This window comes from Fusarium phalaenopsidis (genome assembly GCF_050370095.1).
Source record: "Fusarium phalaenopsidis strain FUZ10S chromosome Unknown contig_32304, whole genome shotgun sequence".
NCBI lineage: Eukaryota > Fungi > Ascomycota > Sordariomycetes > Hypocreales > Nectriaceae > Fusarium > Fusarium phalaenopsidis.
Genome location: NW_028145404.1, coordinates 1,085,276 through 1,110,668, shown reverse-complemented (window position 1 = coordinate 1,110,668; position 25,393 = coordinate 1,085,276). Strand labels below are relative to the sequence as shown.

General features: G+C 53.6%; 5 protein-coding genes and 1 non-coding gene across 6 annotated transcripts; 4 read left to right on the top strand and 2 right to left on the bottom strand.

The window, feature by feature from the left end:
* Positions 1–1,774: 1,774 nt before the first annotated feature.
* On the top strand, positions 1,775–3,356 carry LRP88_09649 (putative amino acid transporter; the record flags this gene model as incomplete). The annotated part of the gene is made up of 4 exons (XM_083246130.1): positions 1,775–1,927; positions 1,989–2,250; positions 2,303–2,494; positions 2,548–3,356. 4 exons carry the CDS (start codon positions 1,775–1,777, stop codon positions 3,354–3,356), a joined length of 1,416 nt encoding a protein of 471 aa, XP_083097243.1.
* A 2,117-nt stretch (positions 3,357–5,473) lies between these two features.
* LRP88_09648 lies at positions 5,474–5,539 on the top strand. The gene has a single exon. It is a non-coding gene; the product is annotated as a tRNA-OTHER (tRNA).
* Positions 5,540–7,893: 2,354 nt separating this feature from the next.
* LRP88_09647 (RTA1 like protein-domain-containing protein) lies at positions 7,894–8,876 on the top strand (the record flags this gene model as incomplete). The annotated part of the gene is made up of 2 exons (XM_083246129.1): positions 7,894–8,200; positions 8,254–8,876. The coding sequence occupies 2 exons, from the start codon at positions 7,894–7,896 to the stop codon at positions 8,874–8,876; spliced, it is 930 nt and encodes a 309-aa protein (XP_083097242.1).
* A 1,191-nt stretch (positions 8,877–10,067) lies between these two features.
* LRP88_09646 (aspartyl aminopeptidase) lies at positions 10,068–11,619 on the top strand (the record flags this gene model as incomplete). The annotated part of the gene is made up of 2 exons (XM_083246128.1): positions 10,068–10,125; positions 10,184–11,619. 2 exons carry the CDS (start codon positions 10,068–10,070, stop codon positions 11,617–11,619), a joined length of 1,494 nt encoding a protein of 497 aa, XP_083097241.1.
* A 523-nt stretch (positions 11,620–12,142) lies between these two features.
* On the bottom strand, positions 12,143–12,917 carry LRP88_09645 (Whi5 domain-containing protein; the record flags this gene model as incomplete). The annotated part of the gene is made up of 3 exons (XM_083246127.1): positions 12,143–12,391; positions 12,448–12,636; positions 12,702–12,917. 3 exons carry the CDS (start codon positions 12,915–12,917, stop codon positions 12,143–12,145), a joined length of 654 nt encoding a protein of 217 aa, XP_083097240.1.
* A 1,392-nt stretch (positions 12,918–14,309) lies between these two features.
* On the bottom strand, positions 14,310–19,160 carry LRP88_09644 (uncharacterized protein; the record flags this gene model as incomplete). Its single annotated transcript, XM_083246126.1, has 4 exons — positions 14,310–15,776; positions 15,825–18,752; positions 18,817–18,919; positions 18,973–19,160. 4 exons carry the CDS (start codon positions 19,158–19,160, stop codon positions 14,310–14,312), a joined length of 4,686 nt encoding a protein of 1,561 aa, XP_083097239.1.
* Positions 19,161–25,393: the final 6,233 nt, after the last annotated feature.

The window sequence follows — 25,393 nt, the reverse complement described above, 5'->3', positions numbered from 1 at the left end:
GCCGGCGAGTTGGGATCGTTCACCTTCTCCCACTTGTTCGTCTAAGAGCTGCACGTGGAATTGTTTCCGGTTGAGACATATTCGCAAGGATCTTACTCCTGTTTGGAAGCCTAGGGAAGGGACAATGAGCGGCTCTCGGTTTCCCATCCCGAGGAGTGATCGTCAGCGTTTCGTCATGTTCTAGAAACATTCCAGAAGAGATCTCTGTGTGAGTCTGCTCGCATATTGGTTCATGTTTGGTTTCTGTAGCTGCGTCTAGTAGATGGCTCACCGTCCCCTGGGCTGCTGAGACGCAGACTCGCCCGGGAGAAGACGGGTTTTCAAACAACGTCGATCTCGAAGTTGGGACATGTCTCACGCTGTGGAGCCTGGTAGTGATGAAGTCATTCCTAGGGCGCAGCTTGTCCCAATGGGGAGGAGAAAGAGAGAGACACCGAAAGTCCGGGGACTCCGGACGAGTCCCGCCCGACGTCGCCAACAACTCCGTTTTACGGTCTGCGTATGGTCCAATGTCGAAATGTCAGCTTGGGGTCTCTTTGAGTGGTTAGTTTCAGGGCCGGATTTGAAGGGCTCGTGCGTGCGTTAGCCTCCAACGTCGGCTTCTTGGTCAACATCGACACCATCTCGGGTTCCTTCCCGAGGCCAGTCTCTTACGAGTTTAGCGTAGCCGCATTCTTTTTGGTGGCAATGGCGATGCCAAGGCGATTGGGAGAGATGACATCATGCTAACATGGTGAGAGTCAGAGAAGAGGACAAAGAAAAGAAGTGAAAGAGGATCTAGCCTATCACGGGATCGGTTTGTTCTTCGGTGAATCCCAAAGACCTTGGTTTGGTCTTTCATTGAGGCTCAAGGAAGGAACGCCTCGTTTTCTCCAAAACTGACCTGGTCTCACACCTTCTCCAATCTTTGGGACGGGAAAGAACCTTGACCCCGCAGGGTTCACTCCAGAATCTACTGTACCTGGCTAGTGTATGAGAAAGAGTTTGAAGATGGTGGGAGCAACTTAATGAATAGGATCCTTATACCTTTTCAACAGCCTTGTCTTGTCCACTGAAGGTCTCGGGTTCTCCGCCCGAGAAGAGCAAAATGTTGAAGGAGAGCACGGGGAGAGTGGGGAAGTGTCCCTGAGCATCCTCTTCAGGGAAGGTGGGACCAGTTATGTCAGTGTTCTCCATCCGATACTCCACCATTCAAGCCAGCAAGCCCTCTCCCGAGTCCCTGGACCGGCACCGACTCGTGAGACTTGACTCTGGAGACACGATGAGGTCATGGAGGCACCCTGGGGTCCATGGAATTCGCTCATCTGGGGTATTTTCATTACGAGAAGAAGTCTGTTCCGCAGGGTTTGCATGAATCGACCTACTCCATCACACTTACACCCCCTCCATCCACTCCGCGCAGTTCACCACCCCGGTTGTCATGATCTCTACCCCGTCTCTCTTTGGTCATACGGTCTGTGGGGTCTGGGGAATTCAGAAGCCATCTTGTGGGGTTCTTCTTTCCATCCAATGTTTGAGCACCAAAACCTAACGACTTAAAAAGGTCTTGTTTCCCCAGCATCCATACTTTTTGTATCAACTCCCCAGCCTAGCTCTACCCCGTCAGCTCCTCTTTTCCCCAGAATAAAACACGAGTCCCTCCCCCAGGGCGAATTCCCCCAGGTTGTCTCCAGTTGTTCCAGACTTTCCAGGGTTGCTGCTGTCTCTCCCAAATGTTCACTTAAGCCACTCCTATACATTTACTCCCACGTCACCCCCTCACAATTCTCCCACCATGTTCAAGGAGAAGAAGCCCGCGCAGGACTCCGAGGGCCTTTCGGATGGACTCCAGAGTCCCCCCTCCCAAAACGGATCTATCTATGCCTCTTCGCACGTCGAAGATGCTGTCTTTGGAGAAGTCACGGAGGATGGACCCAACTACCGTAATGTACGCATCACCCCGAATCTCCCCAACAGCATTGTCGTCGAGGCTAATATTTCAAACACAGGTTGGGTGGATTGCAACCATCGCTCTCATGACAAAGACCCAGATCGGCCTAGGTGTCTTGTCTATCCCGGCCACCTTCGATGCTCTGGGTGTTATCCCTGGAGTCATCTGCCTCGTTGTGATTTCTGCCATCACTACTTGGTCTGATTATATGATTGGTGTATTTAAGAAGAGACACCCTGAAGTTTATGGTCTCGACGATGCCGGCTTTATGATGTTTGGCAAGATCGGCCGAGAGGTCTTTGCTATCATCTTCATGTTCTGTGAGTACCTACGTGCGATTCATTGCAAAAAAAATCTTGCTGATGATATCAGATTGGATATTCGTATCGGGCTCTGCCATGCTGGGTATTTCAATCGGTCTCAATGCCGTCTCTACACACGCCGCCTGTACTGCTGTCTTTGTGGCCGTCGCTGCTGTCGCCACCTTTGGGTTTGCTAGCATCCGAACCCTTGGTAAGATCGGTTGGCTCGCCTGGATTGGACTTGTCTGCATCATGACTGCCAGTGAGTTGTTTCGCTCAACAAACAACCTTGGATATCTTTCTAACGGTTGATAGTATTTTCCGTGACTGTTGCCGTCGGTGTACAGGATCGCCCTGCTGCCGCACCCAAGGGAGGGGTGTGGGTGTCTGATTACAAGCTCACCAACACGCCGAGCTTCGTCGATGGCATCTCTGCTATCTCGGCCCTCATCTTTGCCTTTTCAGGAACCCCCGCGTTTTTCACCATCGCCGCCGAGATGCGTGAGCCCAAGCACTACACCCGCTCCCTCCTATGGGCACAGGGAATTGTGACTGGCACCTACATCGCCATCGGAGTTGTTGTCTACTACTACTGTGGCTCCTATGTCGCCTCACCTGCTCTGGGATCTGCTGGATCAACCATGAAGAAGGTCTGCTACGGCTTCGCCCTTCCTGGACTACTCGTCACAGCCATGATCGTGACACATGTTCCTGCCAAGTACATATTTGTGCGAATCTTGCGTGGCTCTAAGCACCTCAACTCGAACACCCTGGTGCATTGGGGAACATGGCTGGGCTGCACTGGCAGCATCACTATTATCGCCTATATCATCGCAAGCGCCATCCCTGTCTTTGGCGGTCTCGTTTCTCTCATTGGCGCCCTTCTTGGCACCTTTATGTGCTTCCAGCCCTATGGCTGCATGTGGCTGTACGACAACTGGTCCAGGAAGGACCGAGACCTCAGGTGGCACTTGATGGTCTGTTGGAGCATCTTTGTTGTGGTCTCTGGAACCTTTTGCATGGTTGCCGGTACGTACGGGTCAGTCGTGGGTATCATGGACTCTTACAAGGTCTCGGGAGGATCGGCGGCTTGGTCCTGCGCTGACAATTCCAACTCTACATGAGAATTGGAAATGTGTATTACATGGGTTCTAGATTAGACGGACCTGGGGGCAATGCCATATATTCCAGTTCAACATTTTGAGCAATTATGAAAAAGATTTGGCGTCTTCTAGGCAATATGTCAGCCATATCGAGCTGCGCAGCGTGATGAATAATGTCGTTGTTCTGTTCCACGACAGCTGGGCCGTTGAGAGAAGCATATCGCCAAGAGCTTGGCGTTGAGGGAATCTTGTCAATTGGCCAGGGTGCTCTAATTCGGCAATCCAGGATGTATGCTCTCGGAGCCAAGACCTTGGCAGGATGAGAATGTAACATGGCCCCAGGGATCACACGATTGGTTGTGACTAGAAAGCAGAGCGCTTCTGTAGAGAAGACCAGTGCGAAACAATGTCATCGACGCTCTCTGCCTGGTAAATGATGTGGCTTCCCGCCCGAGATCCGTCATGCTACAGCCGGGATCATAGCGGGAAGCCCCGAGCTCCCTAAAATTAGCTCAGGAACCCGGCGCGGTGATCATTTTATTAGCACTAGCGACTGCCGGTCATCAAGATAGGCCCCCGCCTCAACACTTATCTAGCCCACGATAGAGTGCCATCCTCGTCTCCGGCCTTGAGTTTTTCTCGCTGGAGCCAGGTTCGTGAGATGACACGCGTGGTGCCAGCATGAGGTGACGATGTGTCGCCACTTAGCATCGGGGAACGGAAAGCGCCTTTGAGCGTCTGTCCTGGCCCATGCTCCACACATATTGCAGAGAGTCCAGGGTTTCGTGGTGCGTGCATTGGTCTTTGGTTGAGGTCCGGCAGAGATCCTCCTCGTGGGCTGCATATACGGCCTTGAGTGGTCCCAGTCGGCCGAGGGCTGTTGGAGCACCCAACGGCTGACTGAGGCATCGTGTGTTGGCTGGGAGCTCCAGGGCTCTATACTTTACTGGCGCGGATTCCTCCCACCAGTCCTGGAACGCGTCCTTCGACCGCTGTTTGGCGGCTCGACGGCAGGTGTGCCAGTGTTGGGAGAGCTCCTGTCGGGCTTGCCTAGCAGCCCCAGGAACATGTACCTAGGTTCACAGTGTGGCTAGTTGAAATAAATGGTAGAAGAAGAACAACTGTCAGAGTAGCTGGGGGGTGGGGTTGCTGCAGAAGGAGGTTCCTTTTTAATCCGGAAACAGACAACTTGAAAATCATCAGGTGGAACTGTTGTACAACAAGGTCGCTTAGCAGCGGCGGAGGAGAGTCTGGCATCTGAAAAAGGAAGCTACATCGCAACTTGCATAAGAACAACCCCGCGCCCAATATCAATACGGAGGAAGCTTTCAAAAGTCCTTGCCAGAGAAATCAACGCAGTCACATGTAATTGTTGAACCAGATACACGTGTTAGTCTTTAGTCCCCACTCCTATCCAAAAGGCTTTCGGGTCCTCTGGAAAGGAGGGTATAAGTACATGGAGCCGGTCTATAGAAATTCTCCCTCATATAGCAAGACCACCTTCTTAATCTCTCCATTGGTCGAACCTACAACTATTGAGTCACGAGCTATTTGCCGAGACTTTTCGCAATGCTCCTTCTTCGTCTACTTGGCGCTTCTATGCTTCTGGGCAACACAGTGACAGCCCAAGGTGCTGCTGTTGCTGAGGCCGCTATAACTTCACCTTTCAATATCACTGCATCTGAAGATTCTGAACCAACATTCAAGCTCATGGCCGGTTGCGACCAGGGTGACTGCCCCCAATCAAACGCCCAAATCGACTTCTTAACCGCCGCGGACATGCCTCTTACCCCAACCCGGGCGTGGATTCGCATCAACCGCTGCGACAAGTGCCAGCAAACATACAACATCGGCAAGGGAGGTGGATGCCACAAATTCAAAACAACCTGCACCGGAGATCTGGACGTCTGCGTCGACCCTAAGAACATGCGGGCACATTGGGTTGAGGGGAACACTGGGAGGAAGACTTGCTTTTCGCTGAACAAGAACGTATACAAGGATTGCTCGTGTGGGGGAGGGTACCGATGCGATGTCTCGGTCTTCACTCCAAGTGAGGTTCATTGTACATGGTGAGGAAGGAGGTGCATTCAGTGGAATGAGGGTGGTCAACGGGTTGTAGGTCTTGAGTCTCTTTTCGAGCCCCCATGGCGGAGTGGTGGGCGATCTCTCTTCGCAGGCTGCAGGTTCGATTCCTGCTGGGGGCACCCACTTCACCAATCGTTGTGTTGACGCTGTGTTATGGATGCTGTGTTGGCCACTTACCCATAAAGGGCAGTGGCTTAAGAAATATTGCCTAGTTAGTGTGTTACGCCGCCGGGGGAGGTTTTTATTGCCGCCAACAGAAGGGGTTTTGTTATCAGCACGAGGTTTTCCCCCTTACGGGCAGGTTTACCTTACCCTTCCCACACTCCTATGTGTAAATGCGCATGACGGGATAATAGGCATTGGCGCGATGTGTTACGCTGTGTTTGTAACGTGGTGGCCCGGCCACCACGTTACAGGTCACGTGACCCCACCCTTCGGGCGGGAGTCATCTCCCTCTCGGCAGGGAACCGCCACACTGAAGCCTTAAGCTTCAGTCTCGATACGCAATAGATCACTATTTCGCCTTCGCCAAGCTGCTGTGTCACGTTTGCCACTTTGTTACACGTTGTCGATGCGATAATAGCGGGATTCAGAAAGAGTAGGCGGTACGCTCACAGCCATTCATGAGAGTGGGACAGTTCGCGTGGTAGTCGCCAAGCCGATGTAAGTAGCATTAATTGCGCGGGGATGACACTTGCGTAATCAAGAAACCCAAAATCCTCAAAAACAAAAACATGTTCGTCGGGCAACAATCAGTATCTATGATTCAAGAGGCGGCCGGGCCGGAGAATAAGGATAACGGCCGACGGCACGGGTGGGTGGGGAGGCGGAGTGTGGGGCAACGACACGGACACGGACTTGGGGTGCTGAACGAGATACGGTACGGAGTCGGGCTTAAAAACTCTTGGCTTAAAAACTCTTTTCGCACTCGGAACCCTGTTTGACGTGTTTAGAACTTTAGGGGCTCCACTCTCGCTTCGCTTCATGTCTTTGCTGGCTTACGGAGCAACCTGAGTCTTGAAGGTGTCAGCAAGAATTACCCCGTTGGAGATGCTGCATGGTTGATCGTTTGATTGAGCGAGTGCGATTTACAGGGCAGTGCAAAAGCCTCGTTGGCTATCAACGGCCAGGCCGATCACCTTTAGGGCTGGATTTAATCAGGCCGCGTTTCATCCAAGGCGTGGCTTGGCCGAGTAAGATTGACGAAACGTGGTGATGTGATGACACGAAGCAGCTGTCGTCAGACAGACACACCTCTTTTAGGTCCGACTCTGCGCTTCATGTCAGACAGCTTTCAGCTTCTAGAGTACTTTGGGGACAGAAAGGACATTAGACTGCATTTATGGGACAATCACTCTGCATGTGAGACTTCGAATGAATTGTCCAAGTTGAGAAAAAAGGGGATCGACAAGGACCTGGATTGCATCAGCCACCAGCTGAGGGAGCCTCAAGACGGCTATTTGCTGTTGGTTGTGGTGTCTTAAAGACCGTATCCTGCTTGAAATGGTTAAGGCCAAGTATCTCGCGTGGCTGACGCAAGCACAGAGACGCGACGATAATGGCGGTTCAACCAATGAAAAAATTGGAAATGTTAAAAAAACTGCCCTACGGAACATTCGGGCTGTGCAAGATGCCGTCATTGGCAGGGAATAAAGAAAAAAAGGGCAGATCCGCGGGGCCCTTGTTCGCACTCGCACCTCGCACCCGTCAAAGCCTCTCGAGATTAGCGCCTACTCTTTTTCTGCCTTGAACTGAAATCTCTCGATGTGACGGGGAATCTCGAGCATGCCGCGCGTGTAGCTGGCGTAGATGGCTGATTACCAGGGGGTCGATCTTAGGCACCATCTTTAGAATCTCGAGCATGCCGACCGCACAGATCAACCTTTTTCGAACAACATCTCATCTCTTTGACCCAGATCCACCACATCCCTGCTTCCCATGGGACATTCCTGCGCTGACAGGCCCTAATTTAGAGGCCAGTGTAACCCGTTGAGGCTTGTACCCGCGCTGAGGGCCCGCTTGTTGGTTGGTCACAGCCACTCGCGCCCCGCGGACACCCATCCATTCGCTCTTAATCGTCCCAAGGTGCGAGATGCGAGATGCGAGCGGTATGAGCCTCGTCATGGGCCCGTGGGCCTGGGACAGGGACCACACACAAGGTCCATTCAGTGCCGTAGGGCATGGCATGGTAACCGTGTTTACCGAGTCCGTTCCCCAGCCTTATACAGCCCACGCACTGCTTGCCGGCTCTACCGTGTCTATATCAACTCGTCCATTCCCGTCTCTCATTCCCATATCATCTCCAGCAGCAGCAGCAATCCACTACCAAGAGCTTCACAATAAGCTTAATTCCCTACATCTCATCTCATCATCTTCTTCCCGCTCGTTCAGACCCGCGTTTGCTGAGGACTAATATATATACCAACACCCACTCCCTCTTTCTCCCTCGACATCAACACTCTAAACCGTCAACATGCCCAACTACAACTACTCCATCCCTCCCGAGGACTACTTCGGCTCCGACTCGCCCTGCACACTCGATAACTGCAAGGTCGAGTGGAGTCTCCTCGGCTACCGACCTGATCTGGCTGCCAACATTACCTTTATCGCTCTGTTCGGAGTTATCGGTCTCGCCCATACCTACCTGGGCTTCCGATGGAAGGCCTGGGGTTTCATGGCCGGTATGCTCATGGGCTGCTTGTCTGAGGTTATTGGCTATGTCGGTCGTGTCATGATGTACAGCAACCCCTTCTCTTTCAACGCCTTCATGATTCAGATTGGTGAGCCTCTAGAAAAAAAAACCCTCTTGCAAACTTCAACTAACACATCATAGTCTGCCTCACCATCGCACCCGTATTCTACACCGCGTCCATCTATGTCACCCTCTCCAAGACGATCGTTTTCTTCGCCCCTGAGCTCTCTCGCTTCAAGCCCCAGCTCTTCTACTGGATCTTCATCCCCTTCGATATCGTCTGCCTCGTCCTCCAGGCCGCCGGTGGTGCCATGTCCACCTCGTCCGACAACGACGTGGGTGTCGACATCTCCATGGCCGGTCTGATCCTGCAGGTCATCATCCTCTTCCTCTTCATCGTCGCTTTCAGTGACTACATGTTCCGCTACTGGCGCTCTGGTCGCGCCGCCAACTTTGGCTGGCGCCTCAAGGCCTTCTTCGCCGGTCTCTCGGCCTCCATCACCCTCATCCTCACCCGATGCATCTACCGTGTTGCCGAGCTGAAGGATGGTTATGATGGTGATCTTATCAAGCACGAGATCCCTTTCATCATCCTTGAGGGTGTCATGATTGTCCTTGCTGCCACCGCTCTCTGCTTCGGCCACCCTGGTCTCGTCTTCAACAAGCCCGAGTACACCAACGCCGTTTCCGAGAGCGAGAAGGGTGCCACACTCTCCAGCATCCGCGGCAGCTCCGATGGCACTGTGAACAACCAAAACCTTTAAGGACAAACTGCTGCTGAGTCTGCCAAGATGATGGTTGTCTATACTTGCAGTGTTGGAGCAGTTAGCCGACCGCTCCAGGGATGAGATTTTCTTTGTCTTAGCGAGATTAGCGCATTGATTTGGATTTTCTTTGTCTTGTGCTGGATTTGGTTTTGATAGAATTGTTCAGGTAGCTCTGGTGCAAATATCGACCATTGAGCTTTGGGTATGACAGGGCCATCACATCGGGATGGTTAGATATCTGGGGGTCTCTGATGACCGGGAATTTACAGCATGGAATTAGAAGGGAGTTTTCGGGTTGGGATATTATAGATGGAATAAAACATAAAAACAAAAAAATCTAGGGGACACCCTTCATCCATGCTTCTTTTGATATCCTTAGGATGGCGACGGGTGATAAGTGGTACGAATACTTTTGTCTCAGCCTGTAGACCAAAACTACACTACATGGTCGTCATGACCAGTCTAGAAACGCAGTCATCTTTTCCGGGGCAGCCGGTCAAGCAGCATCATCATGCCTGGAGGGAAGTGAGGTGCAGCTTGGCATGGGATTTGAGAGCACTCTTGAGTTGCTACCAAGTGATAACTGAAGCCTAGCCTTTGTTTATATCAGATCTGCCGTTCTGTCTTTCTTTTCTCATGGTAGTGATGATTCAAACTTGTTTTCCCGGGCAGGATGGATCCTTTACAACCGAGGTTGTCGTGTTAGTGGTGAGGAACATGGAGAGTTTGCTCTTCAACCTTGCAATGAGGCGTTGATAGCCATAAAGACTGGAATTAAAGAGGTCGTCTATCATCTCAGATACTAGTGGTACCTATCCTGAAAGAAACAGGGTCATAGCAGGGCCATCCAGATCATCACCATGAGTGCTTCTCATCCACCGCGGGGTGAGTGGAAGCCCCGCCTCCTCTGGTCGGTGAGCGGGTACGTACCGAAGCTTGGACCTTCCAGTTCAATTGACTGACCAACCACATGACTTGACCGACCATGACCATTCCAACGACCTTCGATTGACGTACCTATCTCCAACTTGTTAGACGCCCGCGTTCTTTCTCCTCCTCCATCTCCGCCAGATGCTCTCCCTCTCCCGCATCGCATCACGCCGTCTTCTCCCCTCTGGAATCGCAATTGCATCTTCTCCACGACCATCAGTCGCATTCGTCGCATCCTTCTCGACTTCGTTGCCCAGCATGGCCCCTCCTCAAGAAGCTCTCGACTTTGTTGACTTTGTCAATGAGTCGCCTACCCGTTAGAGCCTCCTCAACCCTCCTCTCACTAACATGTCCCTGCTAACATTACTTTGCAGCTTACCACGCTGTCCGATCCGCCTCGGCTCGTTTCGAGAAGGCGGGCTTCACCCTCATCCGCGAGCGTGACTCGTGGGCCTCGACTCTCCGACCCGGCGGCAAGTACTACCTCACCCGCAACGCTTCGACCATCGTCGCCTTTACCATCGGCCGCAAGTGGCGTCCCGGTAACCCCGTCGCCATTGTTGGCGCCCATACCGACTCCCCCTGCCTGCGAGTCAAGCCAGTTTCCAAGAAGTCCAATGTTGGCTTCCTCCAGGTCGGCGTTGAAACCTACGGTGGTGGTATCTGGACCTCGTGGTTTGACCGCGACCTCAGTATCGCCGGTCGTGTCCTGGTCAAGGAAGGCGACAACTTTGTTCAGAAGCTTATCAAGGTCGACAAGCCCTTTCTAAGAATCCCGACCCTGGCCATTCACCTTCACCGGCAGAGCAACTTCGATCCCAACAAGGAGACGGAACTTTTCCCAATTACAGGTCTCGCAGCTGCCGAGCTGAACAAGGGAGCAAAGAAGGAAAAGGAAGAGGAAAAGAAGGATGAGGGCGAGGAACAGGCAGAGGAGGAAGACTTTAAGCCTCTCAAGGCCATGACGGAGCGACACCACCCCAACGTTCTCGACGTCATTGCCTCCGAGGCTGGAGTCGATGTCGCCTCTGTGGTGGACTTTGAGCTTGTGCTCTATGATACCCAGAAGTCGTGCATTGGCGGTATCAACGACGAATTCATCTTTTCCCCTCGCCTCGACAACCTTGGCATGACCTACTGCTCAGTCGAGGGTCTTATTGAGTCGGTCAAGGAGGAGGACGCTCTCGAGGAGGACAACACCATCCGATTGACCGTCTGCTTTGACCACGAAGAGATTGGCTCGACCTCGGCACAGGGTGCCAACTCCAACCTGCTGCCATCCGTCATCCGCCGTCTCTCGGTCCTCCCCGGAAACCGCGACACTGCCAGTGAGGGTAGCTATGAAGCTGTCCACCATGAGGGTGAGGAGGCGACGGCGTACGAGCAGACATTGTCGCGGTCATTCCTCGTGTCGGCCGACATGGCGCACTCTGTTCACCCCAACTACGCTGGCAAATACGAGGCGTCGCACCAGCCAGCCATGAACGGCGGTACTGTGATCAAGATCAACGCCAACCAGCGCTACGCCACCAACTCGCCCGGCATCGTGCTCCTCCAGGAGTGCGCCCGCACAGCCGGTGTGCCTCTTCAGCTCTTTGTCGTGCGCAACGATTCGCCGTGCGGAAGCACCATCGGACCCGGTCTCGCTGCCAAGCTGGGCATGCGAACGCTCGACCTTGGCAACCCGCAGCTCAGCATGCACAGCATCCGCGAGACGGGTGGCACCGCGGATGTTGGCTACGGTATCCGGCTGTTTAAGGAGTTCTTTGAGAAGTATGGATCTTTGGAGCCCAAGATCCTTGTAGACTAAGCGTTGATACTGGGTTGAGATACTGGAGTTGTACTGGAGTTGAGGTGGCGGGTTATGTGTGGATGGAGTTGAGGATATACCAAGGGCGATGATTAAGACTTGGATATCATGTCACAAGACGTTGAACGAGGCCTACGACTGACTGTAGTGAATGAATGAATAAATCATTGAAGCGATTGAACCGCTATGTGCATGGGATTCCAGACATGTCCAGATATCATGGCAGGAAGCCCTTCCGCCCTCTCTCCCAAAAATGATGCACGCATGCCATGAGCCCACCCTTATAACGCCGTAGGATATCTCTTGGAGTTTTGGTCCAGATAGATATGCTGTGATGCCCTATGTCCCCCTCATCACAGTACAAAGAGGAAAATCACCTCTTGAAGAAAGATGCCCTCCCCGGTTTCATCGCTTCGCTTTGCCCACATGCCACGCTGATGAGATGGAACAGCCCGTATCAAAAACTCCGCCAACCCCAACTCCATTTTCCCCAATATTTTGTTTTTGGAGTAGCAAATATAAATCATTGATTTGTCGTCTCCTCTTCTCCTTCAGAAGGCATCACCTCTGTCCGCTGCGAGTCCGTCGAAGACCGACGGTCCTTTTCCCCAATGTCAGACTCGGGCGCGGCGGGGGGCGGCGTCGGGGACCGTACGTGGATGGCGCGTGGGAGGAGGGGACGACGCTGCAGCTCGGCGAGGGGCACGGCCGTCTGACCTGTGCGGAGCTTGTAGTTTGCGAGGCTGAGGCGGAGTCGAAGGGTCTCTGCTCTCTAGTCATTGTTAGTATATAAGAGTTGGTTTGGCCGGTTGGTTGTCCAAAACGTACTTGTCTTACTTGTTGCCGCGTTAGGGTTCCTCTTGAGGGTGCTGGTGATGCGGGTGCTGATGTCGATGTACGAGCTACGGTTGTTGTAGCGGCGTCGTGTTCAGTAGCAGCTGTAGCCCACGAAGCGTCGTTGGCAGACGTGTCGAATACAGAACTAACATCAGGACTGTTGCTCCTCTCGGACGCGTCCTACGGAACCCCAGTGTTAGCATGTCTTTGTTCTCTTTACGTCATGACATCCTCTGCCAACATACCTCGTCACGTCCTAGACACGCCTTCTTCCCCGCGGGACCAGCAGCCGCCGCGCTCTCCATCTCGAGAAGCCTCTTCCTCCCCTCGATGGCCATCTTAACGGGGCTGATACCGCTCGAAGTGCTCGCCGTGGGGGCCTTGAAAAGCGTCTTTGGGGCCAGCGCGTTGGAGTCGAGGGGAGCGAGCGCGCGTCGCTTGCTAGGTGAACAAGTCTCCATTGCAAACCAGAAAAGATAATAAGCACGGGGTATATAAAAAAGAATCTTCTTGGTCAAACTATAATTAAAAGAAGAAGTGGGAGGATTGTCGTCGCGTCTGGTGAGGAGCGTGTGTTAGTGGGAGTTAGATTGATTACTGGGTAAGGTGTAGGTATTTGAATGGGCACATACACGCGGCGGCGATAAGATAAGAATTTTGCTAAGGTTTCCAACGAGGGGCGGGCGGCGCTGTCGCGAGTTGGGGAAAATTGACAGGCACGAGACATGGGGGGGGACGTGTTACTGTCTAACGTTTTAATTCACTCAATTCCTTGGTCAACGACATGTACTGAAACAAACAAATGCCTAATAAATAAATAAATGATGCATCAACAAATGCGTAACAGCCGCCATGTCCATCAGGCCCAATTCTTTACATCAAACACAAACTATTCGCTCTCAACCTGTCATTAACCATCATCTCGGGCCTCCAAAACTGGCCGTCACGTCCCTCTATTCAACCCTAACCCAGCCTCTTTGGCCGCTGCCCGGGCTCATTCAACGAGGGGGCTCCACCGACGACACGGTAGGTCGCGTTCTTCTGTTAAATACCAACCCCGTCTATTCTTATTGACTTATTTCCAAATACGGACTAGCTCTGATTACATAACAACCATCAACACCAAACCCCAGCCAGTTGCTACCTAGCACATAATCGGCCTAGCTCGCCGGAGCCGCACGTGCTTCGTGGGGCAGCGGCCCGGATGCAGGAACGGGACCGGCAGCGGGATCTCGTCTCATACCCGGAGCTACGTCCGTCTCGGCACTCGGTCGTGCTTGGCCAGATACGGTTACATCCAACATCAAACAGCAACATACAAACGCACATCACAGCCGCACAAACTGTCATGATAGCAAAACGCTGGGTATCATTTGCTCCAAGCCTATGTATCCCCGGAGCTTCATCACCACCAAACGAATACAAAACATCTAGAATAACCTTGATCAAATCAATCCGGTGACGTGTTCCAACAGCGACCGTCAAGGGAATCCCTCAAACATCGCAAAACATCTGCCTCATCCGCTAACACAAAAACTCCCAATGTGTGTGTGCCTACAGAGCCTTGGCCTGCCCTCAGGCTAGCTCGAGGAAAAACATCCTCAATGCATAATTTTGCCACCTTCCTTTCCTCACTCCTTTTCGGTCCTTGCCAACTTCCACCACCCCTTCATAACTGTTATGCCAGAAACAGTAAAACAAAACAATGCTGAATCATGCCAAATAATAAAACCGAGAAAACATGTCGTCATGCCGGGTGGGTATATAGCCCGAGGCCGTCAAACTCATCATCCCCAATTATTGACCTCGTGTCTTCTTCACTTTCCTTTTCATACACATCTGTCCAAGACCCTTCAAGAAGTCGTCGTTGCCATAAAGTAATGGCTCGGGTCCATCTGGAAAGGCTTCGAAAAGTCCACCTGAACCTCGTCCCAGTCGGGTGCCTGTCTTGATGGCTCCATCAACATCGAAGGGTCCAGGCCCGCCTCTTCAAGCACAGCACTCATGTCCAGCTGCTCAGCGTTGCCGTCCAGACTGGTGTTGCCCATGTTCATGTTGAGAAGCATGTCAGGCTCCAGGCTCGCCCAGCCAAGTCCAATGTCGAGGCTTACACCTTCCGAAATGTCGCTGTTTGGTTCACTGCCCTCCTTGGCCGAATCTGGTGTGTCGTTGGGTGTTGTTGATCGGTAGAGAGTTGGGTCGAAAGTGGCGCCAAAGCCCACTCCCATTCCCTTCTCGAGACCCAGGTTCTGCATCAGAGTTTGAGGATCAATCGTCGAGCCGGCCCATGGGTCGTTGACAGTGCTCTCAGCAACCTTGTTGTCTGCCGGCTTGGGCGTTGCGCCAGTCTTGTTGCCCACCTTGTTGTCTTGGGGCTTGCCCATGCTGCTAGCCGATCGTTTCATCCCATCGCCAGACATGGGCGTCGCCGTCATGGTAGCTGGGGTCTGACCCTGCTTGGAGTTGGTCATGCTCATGGGCGGCGCCTCCAGCTTCTCCTTCTTCACAGTACCGTCGGGTTCCAGACCCAGAGCCAAAGCCAGGTTGTCCCGCACGAATCCCATAGGGTCCTCATGCGGCTTGGTGTGCTCTTCTTGAATGTGGTTCTGGAGAGCCTGCTCATTAGGGAAGCCAACAGTCGAGTGCTCGCATTCTGGCTCCTTGCAGAGAAGTACCGGCTTGGGGGGCGCCTGAGACTCGGACGCTCTTCGCATATCAGGCGACGATTTCTTGCTGATTTGCGGTGATGGAGTCGCGCCTTGCGGTGTCTGCCCGGTAGTCTTCTGCTTCTTACGCGCAGGTGGTAGCTGGAGGTTCATGTCCTTGGGAGGCTTTCCGCCGTAGCTGGGGTTGCCGTGAGGTGACAAGGCGCCAAACGCGAAGGATTGGGCCGTGGTCGAAGCGCCTGCTGCTTGGCCGGCCTTGTTGCCACCCTTAGGGGCGGTAGCCTGAGCCTGCGAGTTTCTGCGCAGATTCTCAGCATTCAAAGCAGCTGGTTGAGCTCCTTGAGTCTGCTGTGCCTGTTGCGGCTGCTGTGTCTGCTGTTGTTGTTGCTGAGGCGCTGGCTGTTGCTGCTGAGCAAGGCGGGCGTTCTGGGCCTGAGGAGTACCCTGCTGCTGTGCCTGTTGTGCCTGTTGCGCCTGCTGCTGCCGCTGCATCTCACCATACTTTTGAGATGCGTAGACACTGGCCGCGAGATCCTTAGCCATACTCTCGAGCATCGCCCGAGCCTGGTCGATCTCAGCACACCGAATGCTAAATGTGTCCTTGAGCACCTTCATCTGTTCACCGTCCGCAAACTGTTTCATGATCCGCCATCGCTGAATCAAGTTAGCACGATCCTTCACACAAGGGCTTTCAGAACTTACTGTTCGGAAGAACATCCTAGCACGCGCCTCATCGCGAGTGACGCTATACCACTTGCGCAGCCCACGGCCAATTTTATTCATGTCGAGCACAATCCTTTGTAGTCTGCTCGCCGTCTCAGCATGCTCCTGGGGCGACATGGGGATGTCGGTCAGGGGCTCCTGCAACGCCTGCCGCTGCTCCTCTTGTCCAATTGCCTTGAGGCGCTCCATCTCATCCTGGTTGCCCATCCTGTTCGCCATCTGCATTCTCATCAATTGCTCGTACTTGGCCCGCTGTTCTGGTGAAAGCGAAGCAAGGTTCGGGATTTGCTTGGGTCCCTGTTGTTGCTGCTGCTGGGGCATTTGCTGTTGTTGGTTCGGCTGAGACGCAGGTCGGGTCGGTGCTGGCTTGGCAGGTTCAGGAATGTCGGCATTCTCGTCATTGCTGGGTCGCTTCAAGTTCTTCGGGGCTGATGCCGGTGATGGGTTGGGAGGCTGGGCCCGGTTGTTGGCCGGTTGCTGTCGAGGACCTCGTGTCTGTTCGGGGGTCGCGCTCGGCTGCCTCTGGCCGGTTGTCTGAGGAGTAGCATTCTGTCCCATGTCTGGCACCTGCATGTTCTGGGGCTGTGGAGTCTGGGTGGGTTGTGGGGGCTGCTGAATTTGCATCTGGGCTTGAGGAACACCCATCTGGTTCTGAACAGGTTGCTGGCCTTGACCCTGGGCCTGGTTGCGAGCCGCCTGAGCCTGTGCGTGGGCTTGAGCTTGGGCTTGCGCCTGGTTTCGCAACTGTTGCTGCTGCATCCAAGAATGCTTCTTCATCTGGATGACCATCGCACGCAGCTGTTCGTCAGGGATGTTGGCCAGGGTTGGTCTTTGGCTGCGAACTTGCGCCAGGTCCTGGGCAGTGGCCTGAAGCAACTGGGGTGGAACGTTCATGGCCACCTGCTGCCGCATCCCCTGCAGACCATTTGGTCCAACTCCACCAGGATTTTGCATCCCAGGGTTCGCATTGTTAGGCTGGCCGGGCTGCGGTTGCTGTTGTGCCTGTGGCTGGTTCGTCTGTTGTTGCTGCTGCTGTAGCTGCAACTGCTGTTGAGGTTGAGGCTGCTGCTGTTGCGGCTGGGGTTGGTGTTGTTGCTGAGGCTGGGGCTGAGGCTGCTGCTGCGGTTGCTGTTGCTGCTGCTGTGGCATCATGTTATTGCGCCTCTGGAGGATGAGCTGGAACTGCCTCTGTTGCACAGTTGCCAGCTGGTTGCGAACATTTTGACCAACATTGTTCTGGTTGAGCCACATCTTAAGTTGCCCCCACTTCTTGACCTCGGGAGGAACTTGGTTCAGATGTTGTAGAACTTGAGGCGGCAAATCCATTGTGTCCATCATGGCGATCGCCTGTGGGTTCTGGATACGCATTGGCATCTGTGGCTGGTTGCCGTTCATCGGGCCGCCAGGCTGTTGCATGCCGACAGGCATTTGCCCACCCATGTTGGGGTTCATCTGGCCCATCTGGCCTGGAGGTCGGTTCTGCATCTGCCCCGGGTTGCCCTGGCCACCGTTCATTGCCATGTTCTCCTGTCGCCGATTCTGCCATCGTTGCATCACCTCGTTGAGCTGATCCGGAGCCAAACCGCTGATGGTCGCACGCTGTTCTTGTGAAAGATTGGCGAGCATGTTCTGGAAGGCCTGGTTGTTTGGTCTCTGAGCTCCCTGGTTGAACCGTTGATCACCAAACTGGACGCCAGCCTGGTTGCCCATCGGGTTCATGCCGTTCGGCGGTCGCGAAACAGGAGTGTTGAGGGTATTCATGGCAGGGCTCTGAGAAGGCTGCATGTTTCCACCAACGCCAGCCTGGCCTTGCATCGACTTCATTTGAGCCTGGTTTTGGGACTGAGCGGCCTGGTTCATCTTCATCTGCTGGAGATTCACATTCTGCTGGGGCTGTTGTTGCTGCTGAGGGGGGCGGACACCTTGGTTTGGACCTTGCTGGTTAGGCATGTTCTGGCCCATGGGCTGCGGTGTAGGATTGCGGTTTGGTCCGTTGCTCGCAGGTACAACCATCTGACCGTTTTGCTGGGCAATGAGACCATTCATCTGCTGGTCTTTGATACTATCCATGTTAGGAGTGAACGACGTAAAGTCGTTTCCGCCTTGCGCGCCATTCACCCCTTGCTGCTGCCCCTGTTGTTGACCTTGTTGCTGCCCCTGCTGGGGGAGTTGTTGCTGAGGTTGAGACTGGGGCTGCTGGCCTTGTTGATGAAGGGACTTCTGGCTTGCCTGCTGCTGCATCATGACCGCCTGAGGGTTGTTAGGGTTCTGGCCCATGCCTTGCTGCGGTTGACCTCTCTGCTGCTGTTGCTGCTGCAGTCGGCCCATGTTGTTCTTGAGGATCTGGAAAGCATGGTTTTGATAGAACCAAATCAGTGGATCCTTCCCTTGGGCTTGAAACTCGGCAAGTTGTGCGGGAGTGAGTCCTTTTGAGAGTTGCATCCGGGTAGCGTTCTTCTGTTCTTCAGTGGCATTGCTCATAATCTTTGTCGCAAGCTCGGCAACCTTGGCCTTGTCTTGTGCTGATAATCGCGCCATTTCTTGGGGGAAAGGTTGCGGTCGGTTCTGTCCTCCCGGCATTCCCATCATTTGTTGGTTCGGGCCCATCCCGCGACCTGCTTGGTTTGGCATGCCCATGCTTCCCATGTTCATGCCCATCGGCATTTGTTGCTGTTGCTGGGGCATCTGACCGGGTTGGAGCTGGTGTTGCATCGGCTGGAAGCCTTGCTGAGGGCCTTGTCCCATTCCGCGTCCCATCTGCATTTGCATCATGGCCTGAGCCTGGGCCTGGGCTTGGGCTTGAGCCTGCGCGTTGGCGTTGAGTTTGTTCGTAATGTTGGTTCCGTTAGCCTCTCGTTGCTTGTAGAACTCGACCATCTTGTTGGTCATCTCCCGCTCGTAAGCTTCCTAGAATATCGGTCAATACATTATCCGAGGAAAGATGTTGCCGTCGGCAGGGCGACGAGTTTACCTTTGTCGGGGATTCATGAAACACGCTGCGCTCAAAGTTGCAGCCAAATTCTGCAGCCTTCAGGTGATCGTAACCGTTCATGGCGAGAGCAATGTTGGTGATGCTGGTATCTGTTAGCGGACTCGCGTCTCAAATACGGTATCCAGGCAGACATACAGGTTCATGGTTTTACCAAGACGGTCAAGGACGGTGACATTGGACTGCCAGCATAAACTGGTAAATGGTTGTGTGTGCTGGACCAGGTTCTGGTACACGATCTGCTGGAGCTGAGGGTGAGACCCTTTCCTCATCTGCTGCTGCATCATCTGGCCGGCCCCAGCCATGTGCTGCATGTTGGCCGCCATGGCCGCAGTGGAAGCGATTCGGCGAGATCCAATCTAGGTTTTGTGGTATATGCAGCTCGCGTACGATAGTTCGAGATGAAAAGGTAATTTAGCGGTCGCGGCGGTGGATCGTTGACAGTCAGAAGCCAGATCGCGGCGATGTATGAGTAATATCGAACAAGGCAGATAGGTGCTGTCGGCCAAGTTTTGAAGTGTGGTCTGGTGACGAGGCGGGTGGCCGTCAAAAGGGCTGCGGGTTGCCTAGTGGGCTGCAAGGCGGTCCATAAAGAGGCAACCAGTTGTTCGACAAGGCGGCGACCACTTTCAACTCCCAGATGTGAAGGCGTGTCGCGTGTTCGGAGTCGGAGCAGAACTTGGCCAAGAAGCGGGTTCGATCAAGAGTACCAGGTTCGCGATGGGTCGAAGCTTCGCGGCTCGGTACGATCGCGAGGACGATACGGAGTACACAACGGTATGTAGCAAGTTGATGCGAGGCGGCAGATCGTTAAAACTGTCAACACCTTGCGTGAGCGGTGTTGAAACGTCCGGAGGAGCGAGCGGCGACAGTGGATGTGGGAAGGATTGCGAGGGCGATTCAGCGTCGTGTCGTGTCGAGGCGTGAAAGGTGCGGTGCGTCTTCGCTGGTAAAGATAAAATGGGTCGGGCCGGCTCGCCGCAAGGGTCGTCGTCGGTTTGCTCGTGTCCGACAGGAAAAAGAAGTCGAAAAAAGAAGAAAAATGGTCGACGAAATGGTCGTTCGTCAAACCGTCTGGGGGAAGAGGGGAGTCGCTGGTCGACCCAGAGCGGTGTTGTTTTGGTGGAAAAGGTCGCAAGCGCCTTGGGTTGGGGGTTGAAGGTGGTAATGTGTGGTGTGGAATTTTGGCGGCGCCAGGGCCCCCTGGTCGAAGCAAGCCAACCTGCCTGGGCTGGGAGCTACCTGAGGTACCTGTACCTGTACTCGGTAGCCGTACCTCTCTAGCCTGTAGGCGGAAATTCTTGGGGCCCAGGGTCAGGGCGACTGCCGAGTTGGAGCAGGATGGGTGGAGTGTCTGTCGCAAGCAAAGGTCCCTCCCTCCTGGGGCAAGAAATGAAGTATCCGTGGGTAATGATCACAAACAAAAAAGGTGGACGAGATAATGATGGATCCAACGAGAAGCGAGAGGGTTTCGCGTGTATGCCCGATAATTGAGATTGACGCGGGGAGAGCGAGCGATAGAGTGAAAAGAGTTGAGGGGGAGAAAAGTGAATGTCAGCGGACGTGGACGTGGGAGGAGGAAAGCAAGATGAGATCAACTGGGCTACAAGCTGCTGCGGCAGACGTGTAAATCCAGGCACGAGACGCCCCGTTTGGCCCAGTGTCTGTCAGCACAGAAAATGTGGCAGTATCGGTGCAACTGCTGCTATCTAATCTACCAAACTTCGCACTCGTTCAAGTTGCTGCTTGATTCCTTGGATTCGAGTCTCTTGACACGAGCTGGGAGAGACTCGTTGGTATGAATGAATCGAGGTCAAACAAAGTAGAGTGGACTTCCAGTGTGGATAAGGCACCTGGGCAGAGTCGCGCTAGACCAGAAGAGACGACGGGGCGTGTCGGCAGGGCGCCTGGGCCTGAGCCTAGAGGCCGCCTAGCCCTGAAATGGTACCCACGCAGTACATGGATCTCATTCACTTGAGGTGTGCTTCTTCTCCTCGTCCTCCTCCGCCACACACTGCCTGCGCAACACGCCGCGAGTGTTGAAAATACATCTACGATTGATTGCCTCACTCTCCAGCTGCCTACCTACCTACCTACCTACGTAACCGTACAGCAATGCCCGGCTGGGTAGTCGTTTGTGTTACCGTCAGGACATTAGATCCATTGCTCGCCCACGCATCGCCCGGACTCTATTACAGTGCAAGTGCAGTAAGGGTCCCTCCCTGCTTCCTTGCTTCTCCAGCCCAGTGTGGCCGGTTTGTGTGGCGACCCCTCCTCCTCTCGATCAAGGTTGAGGCGGTGGCCGCATGGGCTGGCGTCCATCCGTCGTTGGACGGCCGCTAGAAGTACTGTATCCGTGTGTGCTCGAGTCTCATACCGACCGCCTGCGTTCCTCTTTTTGCTGCTGCTCTTGCTGGCGGCCCGTCTGCTATGGCACTGCACAGTACCCTACCCCATTCATGTCCGTCATGTCTGTCTGGGGTTGGCGACAGCTGAAACGAAATACTCCCAACATCAAAGTGTCACGTTTGATTCGAACATACTAGATCTGTACGGCGCACGGCCTGGCGGAGAGGAACAGAGTTGACCAAGCTCCTCCAAAGGGGGGGCAAGCTGCTGGCGCTGGCTGACGGGCTTGGGCAGATTCATTTCGCCCTCGAGTTGTTTGATGAGGGCAGGTCGAGTGCCTGTATTATTGGGCGGACCCTGATATCTGGCGCCCTCGAGCTCGAGGGGCAGCCCAGAACGAAATCGACAGGATCGTCTAGAGAAGGACAGTTCAAGCTAGAGTATGACTTGACCACCCAGGCGAATCAGCCGTCAGACAGTTTCGTTGCTGGAGTCAGCTTGTCTATCCAAATTCGCAAACGTGACACGCTTCCAAACGCACAAAGAAGCACGAACAAAGCGCCACCGTCATTGGCTCGAGTTCAAACCCAGGTCGGAGAGAAAGAGGTGTGAGAACCACCAAAAGAACAGAGCAAAGCAAAAAAAGAGCTGCCTCTGCTGGACGGGGGAGGGAGAAAGGGATCCACGGGGTCCCTGTCGTTTTGAAAGCGCCCCCCTCCCCCTCCCACCCCCTAATCCCTGCCTCGAGAAGCCATGGACTGACGACCCTAGGCCCAGGCACGGTACCGGGTACTTGGAGGGTACGAGGTGAGAGTACCGTAATGGATCCATGATCCGCAGGCGCAGTGCTTCTATTTACGCTTCCACGATGGAAGCTGGAGCAGTCTGGTTGGGCATCTCATGAGGCAGGGCAGGACGTCTTGGAACCAGCCGCGGTGGCTTGCTGTTTGAAGCGCTCCTGGCTTCAAGACATACTTACATGCGCTCAACTCGAACGCTGCGAAGCGTGCACATTGGACCAGGCTCCTGAACGTCTGCTGGTGCAAAGTGTCTGGGTGCATGTAAGGTGGTGGATCTCGATGTACATATCCTGAAATGTGGTGGTGGTGGGTGGTGGGCTGTCAGTGATGGTGGCTCGTGGACCATCACCTCAGCCCAGCAGGGAATGACTCTTTGGGTGAGTGTGTGTGTCGTTGGGCCAGAGCAAGGTCGTCGATCGAAAAGAGAGATGCACTTCGATTCGCCCCGTTGGGTTGTTCGGAGGTCAGTTTGTAGGGTAGCTCTGCCTTTCCTCTGTACGTCCAATGCTGCGCAGGGCAGGGCAGGGCAGGGCGGGCATGGAGAGTTGTCACCTCCTCAGGTGTTTGCTCGACCGCAGCAGGGGTCCTCGACCGGGATCTCCCACTCTCACACGCACGCACGCATCAGCAACGTCGACAACACGACGACACACGGTCAAGACATGTTCCAAGCCGAAACAAGATCTCCCATAAAGACTCGGCGGTTTGGCTACCACCCCTTGGACAGTTCAAGTCTCAAGAGATAAGAGAAAGAAGTCACAATGGAACAATGAAAAAATGACGGCGGCACGGGGAGGGGGGCGAAGAGTTTCCGGTGAATGAATGACACTCTGGTTCCTTGAAAGAGAATGGATGCGGAGCTGCCACGAGGCACAAGATGTCATCGTCACACACACTCTTCTCACTCACACAGACCGCCGACCTGAACTCTACTGCTCCCCCTAATCATTGACAAGATCGGGACTGGGTTGAGTTTCGTCGTTGTGTAATTCTCACCCCAGAAAGCAGACACCACCAGTTCATGTCTGGTAAAAGAGCAGTAGAAGACAACCGAAGTAGAAAAAAAAAATACGTTGGGCAGAGGAAATTGGGGCAACTGGCTCTTCCCGCCCTTCCCTTAGGGAGCGCGCAGACGGGCTGTCCCATCCATGTCCACCTATCCATCCATGCCGACATAGTGTAACCCCTGCACACGCCATCTGGGATAATGACCCAGTCCGCTCACACCTCCAGGCGCGCTCAAAGAGACACGACAACGGATAACTGGCTGGACAAGTATGGGCGCAAGTGTTTAGAGGCGGTAGATGGGATGTTTTTCACAGGCTCCAGCGCTTACAAAAGAGCAATTCTTGCCTGAGAGTTGCGCTTCCTACGTGCGACGAGGATATACACATTTCAACACAACATTCATCGCGACACTTCACCACCGGAAGGCGGGTCCTTTCTCGTCCACACACCCATGCGACCCCCGGTCTGGCTCGCTCAATGCCGTCACCACCGCTCTCTCTGGCTCGAGGGAATTGACTTGCCCCTAGCCGGGCCTAGTGCCAATGCTGCCGCCGCATTAGCCCCAGGTCGATTGGCCAGATGCACAGGAGAATGGCCTATCGAAGGGGTCCCTTCCTTCTCTCTCTTGATGGATGCCGTTCCCGTTTCCCCTATGGCATGACACGATAGTGCCCGTCGAAAACACCTCAGGTCGTCGCAGGCATTGTCGCAGATTTAGGCGTGACTCTGGCACTGGAACAGGTATTTGCTCTCAAGAGTAGTAGACCCAGAAGCGCACGAACCCAGTTCCTCGGCATGTCTCTCCCTGGGTCGACATTATGTCTCTGCTCATGGCATGAACGAGCCGATATTGGACTGATGAGAGTGCCCGAGCTCACGCGCCAGCGGGACCCGACCACTTTGGATCTCGAGCTGGATCTTGGGTGAATCGAAACAAAAGCAGCAGTCTTGATGGATCGATCTGGCCATGGACCAGCTCATCCGTCCGTTCGATTGTGGATCAAATTCATCCCGGATCCTCCGCAAGCTTGATCATTATCAGGCTGTTCCTCAGCAGGTGGTTTTTTTCGCCTCAGATTGTGACAATCACAAGTCATTGATTATCATCCAGTCTTTTGTCCTAGCGCCGAGTCGTTAATCAGCCCGCCCTAGCATAAGGTCACTAACGTCGACAGACGGTTGCAGCTTAGCTCTGGCTTGGGCGGCGGGATTCAAGTCTCGATCCTCCCGCCGGCGGGTGAAAAAAGGCAACGGCTTGGTTGTTGGTGGCTGATCTCGATAAAATGAATGTGACTCGGCCCAGAACCACTGTAGTTGGTACTGGGAACACCCAAGCAAATATGTCGTCTACCCCAGAAAAATAACTGTCGGTAACCTTGCCAACCAATTGCTCTTTTGCTTCGGAATGATTAAATGTTGGGATATGTTTTTTCTCTTGTTTCTTTTTTTCCCTGTTCTTCTGCGAGTGATGATCTTCCCACCCTGTTGTGTGGGTATTAGCGCCAAACCGGGTGTTTCCCCCGACTTCACGCATTTGAGACAAGCATCTCACGTATACGGTCCGTGTTTCTTCTTGTCAGACAAACAGGCCTCCCGTCTCTTGAGCTGAAGGAGGGTTGATGTAGAACGGAAACTTGCAGATTTCTGCAAGGCACAGCACATTCTGCTTGGTATTCTCGAAGCAAGAAGGGAAAAAGGAGGCTTGCGTCGAAGATGGTGCCATGACTTGCTGCAATGGTAAAATTAGCAATCTTGACGGGCTTCGTTTTTTTTTTTTTTTAAAGTTGATTGCGCGTTCAAGGAATTGACAGGTTATTAGACAGTTGATGTGCATGAATGCGCGTCCCTTTTTCTTTATTTATTGCTTGAAAGTATTTGTTCGTGCCGTGTTAGCGCCTCGACTTGAAGCATCAACAGTTTCTCGAAATGCACGATTCATGCCCATCATCACATCCATCACAACGCCAAACATGACGCCCCTGCCAGGAACGAAGCCTCTTGACCTGTCACAGTCCGTATCAGAAAATACCTCGATCAAGCCGTACAATATCTCGTCAGCCTTCAGTATCACAAACATGCAGCCTCACAAAGTCCCCAAGCCTCACTTTCTGGGTTCCCTCTCTTCTCCAGACCATGACGATCCCGCTTAGTTCCCGCCCAAACAAAAAGAAAAGGGCGGGGCGCGCAAACTTGTCGATCAAAAAGTGCGCTCCCGTCCCCTGGATCAACCCATCTCTCTCTCCATGTACAAAAAGTATCTGTACAAGGAAAAGAAGTGTGGCTGGTGAGATCTGACAGCCCGTTTTTTCTTCCCCCAATTTTTGTACATACGATATGTACCTTTTGCCTGCCTGGTCGAGGAGCACGAGTACAAAGGGCTTGTTGTTGTCATTGTTACAATA